Source organism: Nansenia antarctica (genome assembly GCF_963989245.1).
Source record: "Nansenia antarctica genome assembly, chromosome: 1".
In the NCBI taxonomy this organism is placed as follows: Eukaryota; Metazoa; Chordata; class Actinopteri; order Argentiniformes; family Microstomatidae; genus Nansenia; species Nansenia antarctica.
In genome coordinates this window covers 64709331-64721830 of record NC_137674.1, presented here as the reverse complement: position 1 = coordinate 64721830, position 12500 = coordinate 64709331, and the positions used below count along the sequence as shown (strand labels likewise).

The 12500-nt window shown below is 48.0% G+C and overlaps 1 protein-coding gene across 1 annotated transcript in view; it reads left to right on the top strand.

Moving 5' to 3' along the window:
- Positions 1 to 12500, top strand: part of syne1a (spectrin repeat containing, nuclear envelope 1a) — a gene marked incomplete at its 5' end in the record, with an annotated part of 196473 nt that overhangs the window by 151846 nt on the left and 32127 nt on the right. The window contains 16 exon segments of the mRNA XM_080536159.1: positions 1 to 87; positions 368 to 550; positions 989 to 1138; positions 1507 to 1683; positions 1892 to 2047; positions 2200 to 2355; positions 2984 to 3154; positions 3470 to 3603; positions 4008 to 4212; positions 5856 to 6038; positions 6270 to 6416; positions 6676 to 6830; positions 7654 to 7801; positions 8744 to 8838; positions 9519 to 9753; positions 11675 to 11869. The exon segment at positions 1 to 87 is cut by the window's left edge and continues 46 nt beyond it. Of these exon segments, the coding sequence (XP_080392285.1) occupies positions 1 to 87; positions 368 to 550; positions 989 to 1138; positions 1507 to 1683; positions 1892 to 2047; positions 2200 to 2355; positions 2984 to 3154; positions 3470 to 3603; positions 4008 to 4212; positions 5856 to 6038; positions 6270 to 6416; positions 6676 to 6830; positions 7654 to 7801; positions 8744 to 8838; positions 9519 to 9753; positions 11675 to 11869 (2577 nt within the window).

The window sequence follows — 12500 nt, the reverse complement described above, 5'->3', positions numbered from 1 at the left end:
CTGGAGCGTCTGGAGTTCTGGACCACCCAGTCTGTGACCGTACCCCAGGAGTTGGAGACGGTCAGAGACCACCTCTACGCCTTCCTGGTGAGAGAGAAAGACCAGAGTTTACACCAACAAAGAGTTACATAAACATACACATACTGTATATTATCTCACAGAAATAATGATGAGTTCCCTGTAAAATAACCGACACACTTCTACAATGCATACTAGTACCCTCATCCTCATGTTCTTACCAATGCTTCCATTTACAGTATCTGAAATCACCAAGATGGCTTCACTAAAGGATTGTTTTTCCACTGTACATTTTTCCTCCGAAGGAACGATAGCTCACCTGCCTCCCCCCCATCTCTCTCTCCTCTAGGAGTTCTCCAAGGAGGTGGACGCCAAGTCTTCTCTGCGCTCCTCGGTGCTGAGCACGGGTAACCAGCTGCTGCGTTTGAAGAGAGTAGACACGGCGGGTCTGAGGTCAGCTCTCGGCCAGGTGGACACACAGTGGGCTGAGCTGCTCACACGCATCCCTGTGGTGCAGGAGAAGCTACACCAGGTCTGGGAACAGCTCTAATATATGATGTATAATGTAATCTAATGTTAGGACTCCAATCAGTCATAACAGTGTTTCGTGGTCATTTTTTTACCAAGTCAAGCATCAACTTGTTAACTAAACTAACTAACTAAACATGTAGTTCATGTGTAATTAACGCATAGCTAACTATCTTATGTGTAACAAACGTGTCAATCAGAAAGCCAGCACCGATGTGTCAGACACCGATGTTTTTTCTCTTTCTTTTCTGTCTTACTTGAACCTCTGTTTTATGATAGCTGAGGTGAAGCCATTTTGGGGTTTCTACCTCATCTTTACGTGTTGGTATACAGTCATGTTTTTTATTTTATCTGTGTGTGCTGATGAAAAAGATGCTAAATATCAGCATATGGTTTGGGGATGTCTGGCTCTAACATGTCTTTGCCTCATGCTTCCCTACAGTTGCAGATGGAGAAACTGGCGTCGCGCCACGCTATCACGGAGCTAATGAGCTGGATCTCCCTCATGGAGAACGTGATCGAGGAGGACCAGCAGAGGATCATGGGAGCAGTGGGGTCAGAGGTCGTTCAGGACTACCTGCAGAAGTACAAGGTAACCCGATCAACTCCCTCTCTCAAAGACAATCTGGACCATCTACCATCAAGAGTCAAATGAATGGACAATGGACATACTCACTAGTAACATTCTCTCTTTCTTTCCTTCCCTCTCCTTCCCTCTGTATCTCATTGTTCTCCCTCCCCCCTCTTCTTCATCCCTCTCTCCATCCTCCCTCCATCCCTCTCTCCATCCTCCCTCCATCCCTCTCTCCATCCTCCCTTCATCTCTCACTCCATCCTCCCTCCATCCCTCTCTCCATCATTTCATCCCTCTCTCCATCCTCCTTTCATCCCTCTCTCCATCCTCCCTTCATCCCTCTCTCCATCCCTCCCTCCATCCTCCCTCCACCCCTCCCTCCCCAGGGGTTCCGTATAGACCTGACGTGTAAACAGCTGACGGTGGACTTTGTGAACCAGTCCGTCCTCCAGATCAGCAGTCAGGACGTGGAGGGGAAACGCAGCTCCAAGACCGACTTTGCCGAGCGTCTCGGAGCCATGAACCGACGCTGGCAGATACTGCAGGGGCTCATCACTGAGAAGGTAACGCCACCCACTGGCCTGGAGGAATTACTGCATATCTGTATGATGCACACACCTTTTTTGAAAGATGCCATTTGTGACTATAGCCAGAGCTTTAATTCATGCAAAGTGAGCTGGAGACCCATTGTCTGAGAATTTTCTGTTCTCTTTTGTGTGTGTGTGTGTGTGTGTGTGTGTGTGTGTGTGTGTGTGTGTGTGTGCACCTCAGATCCAGCTGTTGGAGGGCTTGCTGGAAGGCTGGTTAGAGCATGAGAATGGTGTTCAGGCCTTGAAGACCTGGCTCACCCTACAAGAGGAGAAACTGAAGAAGAGACACAGGATAGAGGATGTTGCATCGGTGCTGAATGCACTCAAAGACTGTCAAGTATGGAGATACATAATGATGCACACAATTCTCTGCAGTTCCAAAACTTCTTCCTCTTAATCTTCTGTAACCTTAAATCAATTGAATTTGTTTTTCTGACTTTTCACCCTCTCTCCCTCCTTTCCTCCCCCCTTTTTTCTCTCCCGCTCTAGGAGTTAGAGGAGTTAGTGAAGGAGAAAGAGAAGGATCTAGAGAAAGCTGAGCAGAGAGGAAACACGTTGGTTCAGGACAAAGAAGGCAAGGCCTGCTCCGTTGTCATGGAGACCCTGAAGGGGCTCAACCAGTCCTGGGCCAACCTGGACCATATGGTGGGTTAGCTGGACGGATGAGTGGATGGATGAGTGGATGGATGGATGAGTGGATGGATGAGTGGATGGATGGATGAGTGGATGGATGACTGGATGAATGGATGGATGACTGGATGGATGAATGGATGGATGACTAGATGGATGACTGGATGAATGGATGGATGATTGGATGGATGAATGGATGGATGAGTGGATGGATGACTAGATGGATGACTGGATGAATGGATGGATGATTGGATGGATGAATGGATGGATGACTGGATGGATGAGTGGATGGATGAGTGGATGGATGAGTGGATGGATGAATGGATGGATGACTGGATGGATGAATGGATGGATGAATGGATGGATGACTCAACTGATACCGCAATGTCATCCATTGGCCTATGTTAACCTATTCATAATGACTTAAAATGACTGAAGGTTGTCAATCACGTCCATGGCAGCAGATATGTGTCTTAACACCGATTTGGCCAAGTTGGAAGTCTTGCTCGTTTAGTTATGAGGAGCATAATTACTGTACATTTCTGTAATATGTAAATATTATGCTTCGCAATATGATGTAGATGCAGTACTTTGAACCCATTCTCTCCCCTGCCCCCCCCCATTCTCTCCCCTGCTGCCCCAGATTGGTCAGATGAAGGTGAGCCTGCGGTCGGTACTGGAGCAGTGGACCCTGTACCGGCGTGCTGCAGAGGAGATCAACGGTTACCTGATGGAGGGCCGCTACTCTGTGTCCCATCTGCGCCTGCTCACTGGCTCCCTGGAGGCTGTCCAACAGCAGGTGGAGAGTCTGAAGGTGAGACGTCCAAAACACAATCCGGGGGTTTGGAATAAAACACATTCTCATTTTATTTTTCCATCCTATTGATAGGCTGTCAGAATGAAGGGTTTAGGTGTCTGACCGATTCATTTGAAAAAAGCTATAAACTGTGTGTTTGTGTGTGTGTGTGTGTGTGTGTGTGTGTGTGTGTGTGTGTGTGTGTGTGTGTGTGTGTGTGTGTGTGTGTGTGTGTGTGTGTGTGTGTGTGTGCGTGTGTGTGTGTGTGTGCGTGTGTGTGTGTGTGTGTGTGTGTGTGTGTGTGTGTGTGTGTGTGTGTGTGTGGTGTATCAGAGCCTACAGGAGGAGTTGGACAAGCAGGAGAGCAGTCTGAGGAAGTTTGGTTCTGTCACACACCAACTGCTGACTGAGTGTCACCCATCTGTGGCCGACACTCTCAACGGTGCCCTCAGGGAGGTCAACATCAGGTACACACACACACACACACACACACACACACACACACACACACACACACACACTGTTGGAGCCATATTAGGGCCTTTTGAGTTCAGTTAAGAAAATCTATTAATGAGATATTTCGTGTTTATTTTGTGTTGAAAATTATGAAATATCTTTATGAAATGTTTTGTTTACCTTTTTGATGTTTGATGTATGTACCTTTAAGGATTGATCACACACAAATCGGAGCTGGAATTATTGTTAAGTATTTCTGTCATTTGATAAACAAAATAACCCTTGAGCATTGACCTCAAACTGATCTTAGAACCTGAGTTTGCTTGCTACTGCTGTAACAGTAGCTGTTTTCACCATGTACTGTATAACTGATCCCAGTACAGCCTCTAACCCCTGCCGTCCGCCTCTTTCCCAGATGGAACAGTCTGCTAGAACAGATCTCAGAGCAGTTGAGGAGCAGCAAAGCCCTGCTGGGTCAGTGGCAGCGCTACAGGGAGCTCTACGGCCAGAGCGTGGTGGCCGTACACAGGCAGGAGGAGAGGGCCGACAGGCTGCTCAAGAGCGCCACCGACAGGGACGTCACGGAACAGGAGAGCAGCGTCTGGATCAGAGACTGCAGCGTGAGTGGTGGAGATGGGGACTAAGGGGCAAGGAAGGGGTGTGCACTACTGGTTCCTCTCTTTACTCACTCTCTCTCCCTCTCTCTCTCTCTCTCTCTCTCTCTCTCTCTGACTCACAAGGTCATTTTTCTGTTTTTTATGAAAGTGCAGATTGTTTAGTTGAAGAAGATTATGCTTATTTGAATGTTGGTACACCTCAACCGATAACCAAGAAACTCGCTCTGAATCAAAACCGATGAGTTTGCTACTATCGCGTTGGTAGCTAGCTAGCAGCTAAGAAGGAACATCGCTATGAACATCTAACTGCATGTTTAGCACATCACAACATGCTGATAGAACATCAACATGCTAAAAACACATAACTACACAACTAGATGATCACACAATCCTTGCTTTTGAACACGTCCTAAAACGTAAGTTTGTGTACAAGCCATGTATCACTTACCTTGTAGGCAGTCCAGAAGCAGGACGATAATGTGAATCCAATTCAGAAATGATAAGTATTTAGCGATCCTAAAACTATTGTTGTTATATTGAGTGGGCTCTTCAACACTTAAACCTTTGTAATATGAAAAAAAAACAGAAAACTCATTTGCGCAACTTGAGAATTGCCGACATGCAGACCCTTTCACCAGACCGTGTCACAATTTATTTATATAACCTGATATCACAGCACATGATCAAATCTTTAAGTGGACATTTGTAGTAACCTGTTAGATTTGGTAGATTTCTTCTTTGTTGCCTACAGTATGCTTTTTTTCCAAAAACATCTACATCATTTCCAAACTATTTGACATACATATTTCCCTACACAACAGTTTCCCTACAACAGTTCAGCAATGTCCCATAGTTTCCTTGGAAGAACAGTCAGAAAACCCTAGTGATTAACAAAGAATGCAGATGGCTTGTATTGATGTGGTTTCTAAGCCCATGTATTAGCTCCTGTCAGCTGGTTTGAAAGGATCACAATAGCTCCTGCCCACACACAGGTGGCCAAATTACACCCTGTATGTCTGGATCTATGTACACATGCACACGCACACACACACACAGACGCATACACACATACACATACACAACACACACACACACACAAAAGTCTTTCTGTGTGAATGTGGACCCTGCACACCATAACAAAAGCCCTTTCAGAGTATCAGACCTGCTCCTAGCTCAAAGTGGCAGCCAAGCTCAGATTTACACCCTGGGGGTCTCCCAGGGCGAGAGGGGGTTGGCAGGGGCACTACTGCTGGAATGGTCTGGACCGGTGACAGTGGACTCATAGGAACCATGTTTTGTAGACGTTTTTGGGAGCAAAATTATGGAAGAGGAAGAAAGAAACACACCTTTTTATCCTGGCTTTCATCTAGTGTCTATGTCAACTTGCACTTTTACCCCTATTTCTTATCTCCTATTTCTTAATCTTGTTTTATTCCTGGTTTTATTGTGTTGTATTTATTTTATCTATTTCTTATCTATGGAGGACCAAGTCTGTCAAAATTAACAATAGATATATAGATAAATAAATGAATTAATACACACAGTAATAAGGAAAAAAATTAAATATATATATATATGTAATTATAAATACATTTATATATTGTAAATAACTATACGTAACTAAGTTCAGCACTGTTGATGTGTAGGAGTTGCTAGGCACCCAGGCATCAGTGCACGGCTCTCTGGGACAGCTGGAGGAGTTGGGCAGACAGCTGAAGACACAGGTCGACGCCTCCTCCATGGCAGCTCTCCAATCAGACTGCCTGTCACTCACACATCGCCTAGCAACGCTGGAGCACGCCCTGCACAGGCAGAAGGAAGTACTGCAGGTAGGACAGCTTGGCGAACACGCACGCGCACACACACACACACACACACACACACACACACACACAGCACACACACACCAACACACACACATTCGCCAGTGATACCAAATATGAGTAAGTGATGCAATCTATAATCTATAGATAAGTAATTTCTCTCTTTCTCTCTGTCTTTATTCCCCCTCTTTGTCATCCCCCCTATTTCTTTCTTGACATTCTTCTCTCTCTCTCTAGTCTGGAGCTCAGGACTGTGAGAGTTTCACAGGGCAGTTGGACTCTCTGACCCGCCTGGCGGAGGAGGCAGAGGAGGTCCTGAGAGAGTCAGACCCTGCCGGCTCACCGGACCTCACCGTCCTCCAGGAGCGCATGGAGAACCTCAAGGTAAAGATGGCCGACAACTGTTTGTTGTCACTTCACCTGTAGGATGTAATAATTATGCCTCAAATCAATAAACCTGGTCACCTCAACTGTATTTCATCCTAAATGCTACGCTAATATTAAGTCCTCAGGCACGGCGTGTACAACAGTATTGAGCTAACTCACTGCTACACCCTCTCTCCCTCGATACCTCCATCCCTCTCTCTCTCTCTCTTTCTCTCTCCCTCTTCCTCCCTCCCTCCCTCCCTCCTTCTCTTTCCAGGGCCAGATGTTGAAGTTGAGCAGCCAGTCTCCAGACCTGGAGCGTGTCAACGAACTGGCCTACAGACTCCCCCTCACCGACCAGGAGATGAAGCGCCTGCAGAGCCTCAACAGGGCCTGGGCCTCGCACACAGCCCACCTCACAGAGAGGTTCAGGTAACAATGATCAGAAATAACGACTGAAAGCATTTCTATACAGTATTTACAGTATAGCACCTCTCTAGACACCCAAAAGCACTCACATTGTATGGGGGACTGGACTCATTTATTAGGCTTGCTATGAAATTATCACAATTTTTATTTTTATTTTATTTATCGTATTACATTTATTTCTACTAATTTATTTGTATGTATCTATGCTGTTGTATTTATTTGTTCTTGCCACATTTATTTGTTCTTGTTTTAATGCTTCTAATGTAAAGCACTTTGAGCTGCATTTCATGTATGAAAGGTACTATGCAAATAGAGTTTATTATTAGCCTATCACAGTCACTCTTTTCAGCTCTTTCAACATACAAAGATGTAGGTTGTTGTCCCATAACCAGGGAAGGCTGGTGGAGGAAGAAATCGGAGGACGGGCTCATTGTAATGCATGGAATGGATTTCCAAGGGTTAGGGTTAAGAAGTCCTCCGATTTCTACCTCCACCGGCCTTCCCGGCCCTTAACTCAGCTGCTAGGGAGATAAGAGATAACTCCATCAGTTCCTTCACGCTCTCGCTGCTAACAGCTAGTGATGACAAGCCACAATTCTAGTGTGAAGGAGCCATTATGTTCTCTGGTTGCGAGCGTGGGATACTCTCGATCATTGTCACCACAAGCCCTGTTATGGTGACTGTTGTGTGCTATTGTCCCTAGGGGTTGGGCGATGTTCTTACCCATGATATTACTTTACAAAATATCACAAGAATACCCCCCTGGAGTGAAAAAATCCCAAACAATAGTGATAATATGTTGTTGTTTGTTCCTGTGCGTCCTCAGTAAGCTGCAGGCAGTGCTGCTGCAGCACCAGAGCTTCCTGCAGAAGTGTGAGGCCTGGCTGGACTTCCTGTCCCAGACGGAGCAGAAGCTGGCGGCTGAGATCTCTGGCAACTACCACAGCCTGTTGGATCAGCAGAGAGACCACGAGGTGTGTGTGTGTGTGCGTGTGTGTGTGTGTGTGTGTATGTGTGTGTGTGTGTGTGTGTGTGTGTGTGTGTGTGTGAGAGTGCATGCGTGCGTGCATATGTGTGTGTGTGTGTGCGGTGTGTGTGCCTGTGTGTGTGTGCGTGTGTGTGTGTGCACGTGTATGTGTGTGCGTGTATGTGTGTGTGTGTGTGTGTGTGTGTGTGTGTGTGTGAGCGTGCATGCGTGCGTGCGTGCATATGTGTGTGTGTGTGCGGCGTGTGTGCGGGTGTGTGTGCGTGTGTGTGTGTGTGTGTGTGTGTGTGTGACTAAGGTCATGAAATACCAGCAGCTTGTAGACACCATCTCAGAGCTAGGCTATAGGTGTACGCTATTAGTCTTTATATTTGGCAGTCTTGGACATGTGCACAGATTGGTTGTCAGAGGACTACGTCTACTGGGAATGTCCAAGGGAGAAGCAAAAAGGCTCAGCAAGTATTGCTCTGTCTCTGCGATTATTGGCAGCCGCCAAATATGGCGGAGACGGTGTTACTTGTACCCGTGAGTCTTGTCCTGTTGTATGTGAAAGACATTGTCCATGTCTGTTTGTGAATGCATCCCATCTGTGCCTTCAGTATTTGTGTCCTTGTATACTTGTTTCTATGTGGACAGAAATAAATGATTAAAATGTGTGTGTGTGTGTGAGAGTGCATGCGTGCGTGCATATGTGTGTGTGTGTGTGCGGTGTGTGTGCCTGTGTGTGTGTGCGTGTGTGTGTGTGCACGTGTATGTGTGTGCGTGTATGTGTGTGTGTGTGTGTGTGTGTGTGTGTGTGTGTGTGTGTGTGTGAGCGTGCATGCGTGCGTGCGTGCATATGTGTGTGTGTGTGTGCGGCGTGTGTGCGGGTGTGTGTGCGTGTGTGTGTGTGTGTGTGTGTGTGTGTTACTAATTCTCTGTATGTGTTCAGCTCTTCCAGGCAGAGATGTTCAGCAGGCAGCACATCCTCTACTCCATCATCAGTGACGGCCACGGCCTGCTGGACCAGGGGCAGGTGGCTGGCAGGTAACACACACACACAGTACACACACACACACACACCACACACACACACACAGACACACACACACAGTACACACACACACACATACACGTGCACACACATACACGCACACACACACACACTCACACACTCACACACACACACACACACACACACACACACTGAAAGTATTAATTCATCCATTCAACAGTAGATCTATTTCATATTTCATATTTAAACATCGTCATATAACACATGAATGAATGAATGAATGAATAGTTTAATGACCACACGACCTAGGTCGGTGGAATTTGTTGTCGGTACAGCTCAAAAGCAGTGTCAAAAAACATACACACATTGTACATGACTATTACATGGACAAGAACACACATAACCACAAGACAAGCCAGAACATATTTACAATTTACAATTTATACAGTGCAGTGAGTCAGGTGTTGAGAGTCCTTATGGCAGAGGGGAAAAAACTGTTTTTGAAGCGGGATGTTTTGGTGGCCAGGGATCGGTAGCGCCGTCCAGAGGGCAACAGTTGAAACAGGTGGTGAGCAGGGTGGGAGGGGTCAGAGATAATTTTACATACAATCTAACGCAACACCTGTCCACTAAAGGTCATAGTATCTGTAAAAATGTTGATTAATTAATTAACAAATTAAATAATTCGTTTATTTATTATTTTAATCTACAGAGACGACTTCAGCCTAAAGCTGGCCCTGCTGAGTAACCAGTGGCAGGGCGTGGTGAGGCGGGCCCAGCAGAGGAGAGGGATAATTGACAGCCTGGTCCGCCAATGGCAGCGCTACAGGGAAATGGCCGACAAGCTGCGCCAGTCGCTACAGGAAGTGACACGTGAGCCGGAGGTGCATCAGCAGGGGGAGGCTGTGGCCCTGCAGCAGGCCAGGAGCATGCTGGACCAGATACAGGTACGGTAGGACACACACACACACACACACACACGCACGCACGCACACACATTGACACACACCCAATGACACACACACACACACACACACTGACACGCGCACACACGCACACACACACACACACACACTTACTTACGCATGATACATACATACCCCAAACTCCAGCCTCCACTATTGGATTCTTCCAAATGAACCCTCTCCTAACCTCTCCTCCTCTCCTAACCTCTCCTAACCTCTCCTAATCTCTCCTCCTCTCCTAACCTCTCCTCCTCTCCTAACCTCTCCTAACCTCTCCTCCTCTCCTAACCTCTCCTAACCTCTCCTCCTCTCCTAACCTCTCCTAACCTCTCCTAACCTCTCCTCCTCTCCTAACCTCTCCTAACCTCTCCTAACCTCTCCTCCTCTCCTAACCTCTCCTAACCTCTCCTCCTCTCCTAATCTCTCCTCCTCTCCTAACCTCTCCTAACCTCTCCTAATCTCTCCTCCTCTCCTAACCTCTCCTCCTCTCCTAACCTCTCCTAACCTCTCCTCCTCTCCTAACCTCTCCTAACCTCTCCTAACCTCTCCTAACCTCTCCTCCTCTCCTAACCTGTCCTAACCTGTCCTAACCTCTCCTAACCTCTCCTAACCTCTCCTCCTCTCCTAACCTCTCCTCCTCTCCTAACCTCTCCTAACCTCTCCTCCTCTCCTAACCTGTCCTAACCTCTCCTAACCTCTCCTAACCTCTCCTCCTCTCCTAACCTCTCCTAACCTCTCCTCCTCTCCTAACCTCTCCTCCTCTCCTAACCTCTCCTCCTCTCCTAACCTCTCCTAACCTCTCCTCCTCTCCTAACCTCTCCTCCTCTCCTAACCTCTCCTAACCTCTCCTCCTCTCCTAACCTCTCCTCCTCTCCTAACCTCTCCTAACCTCTCCTAACCTCTCCTCCTCTCCTAACCTCTCCTAACCTCTCCTCCTCTTCTAACCTCTCCTCCTCTCCTAACCTCTCCTCCTCTTCTAATCTCTCCTCCTCTCCTAACCTCTCCTCCTCTCCTAACCTCTCCTAACCTCTCCTCCTCTCCTAATCTCTCCTCCTCTCCTAACCTCTCCTAACCTCTCCTCCTCTCCTCCTCTCCTCCTCTCCTAACCTCTCCTAACCTCTCCTCCTCTTCTAATCTCTCCTCCTCTCCTAACCTCTCCTCCTCTCCTAACCTCTCCTAACCTCTCCTCCTCTCCTAATCTCTCCTCCTCTCCTAACCTCTCCTAATCTCTCCTCCTCTCCTAACCTCTCCTCCTCTCCTAACCTCTCCTAACCTCTCCTAACCTCTCCTCCTCTCCTAACCTCTCCTAACCTCTCCTAACCTCTCCTAACCTCTCCTAACCTCTCCTCCTCTCCTAACCTCTCCTAACCTCTCCTCCTCTCCTAACCTCTCCTAACCTCTCCTCCTCTCCTAACCTCTCCTCCTCTCCTAACCTCTCCTAATCTCTCCTAACCTCTCCTAACCTCTCCTCCTCTCCTAACCTCTCCTAACCTCTCCTCCTCTCCTCCTCTCCTAACCTCTCCTCCTCTCCTAACCTCTCCTAATCTCTCCTCCTCTCCTAACCTCTCCTCCTCTCCTAACCTCTCCTAATCTCTCCTCCTCTCCTAATCTCTCCTCCTCTCCTAACCTCTCCTCCTCTCCTCCTCTCCTAACCTCTCCTAACCTCTCCTCCTCTCCTAACCTCTCCTCCTCTCCTAACCTCTCCTAACCTCTCCTCCTCTCCTAACCTCTCCTAACCTCTCCTCCTCTCCTAACCTCTCCTAACCTCTCCTCCTCTCCTCCTCTCCTAACCTCTCCTCCTCTCCTAACCTCTCCTAACCTCTCCTCCTCTCCTAATCTCTCCTCCTCTCCTAACCTCTCCTAACCTCTCCTAACCTCTCCTCCGTCTCCGTCCCTCCTCCAGCTGAGGGAGCGTGTCCTCCAGAGGCAGCACGGTGGTTACATCCTGGCGGTGGAGGCTGGGCGGAGCCTGCTGCTGTCAGCTGACGCCAGGGCGGAATCGGCCCTGCAGACGGAGCTCACGGACATGCAGGAGAGGTGGAGGCACGCCAACCTGAGACTGGACGTGCAGAAGAGGGAGCTGCTGGGTCTGCTCAAGGTCCGACAGCAACCAAGCCACAACCAAGCCTGTGTGTGTGTGTGTGTGTGTGTGTGTGTGTGTTCTTCTTTCGTGTAACGTCAGAGGTCCAACTCGGTGTCGCGTAGCCATGCCCGCATCTCTGGTTCTAGGTCGAAGAGGCTGGCTTCTGAGGGTGGTCTATATAAGGGGCAGATGGTGATTATGTGGTCGGCGGTCTGCTCTGGGTCACCGCACTCGCATGCCGCACTGTCCGCCAGGCCCCACGCCTTCATTGATGTTTTAAAGCGACCGACACCAGTTGTGTGTGTGTGTGTGTGTGTGTGTGTGTGTGTGTGTGTCTGTGTCTGTGTCTGTGTCTGTGTCTGTGTCTGTGTGTCTGTGTCTGTGTCTGTGTCTGTGTCTGTGTCTGTGTCTGTGTCTGTGTCTGTGTCTGTGTCTGTGTCTGTGCGTGTGCGTGTGCGTGTGCGTGCGTGCGTGTGTGTGTGTTGGGTTGTGTGTGTGTGTGTGTGTAAACAAAGCAAACCACAACCAAGCCACAATCAAGCCAGTGTGTCTGTGACCGGTTGGTGCAAGGAGGAGGAGATAATGTTTTTTTCCAAATTGCTCATATTGGACAAGTTAAGACAGGTTATCCCTTCAGTTTTTAAAC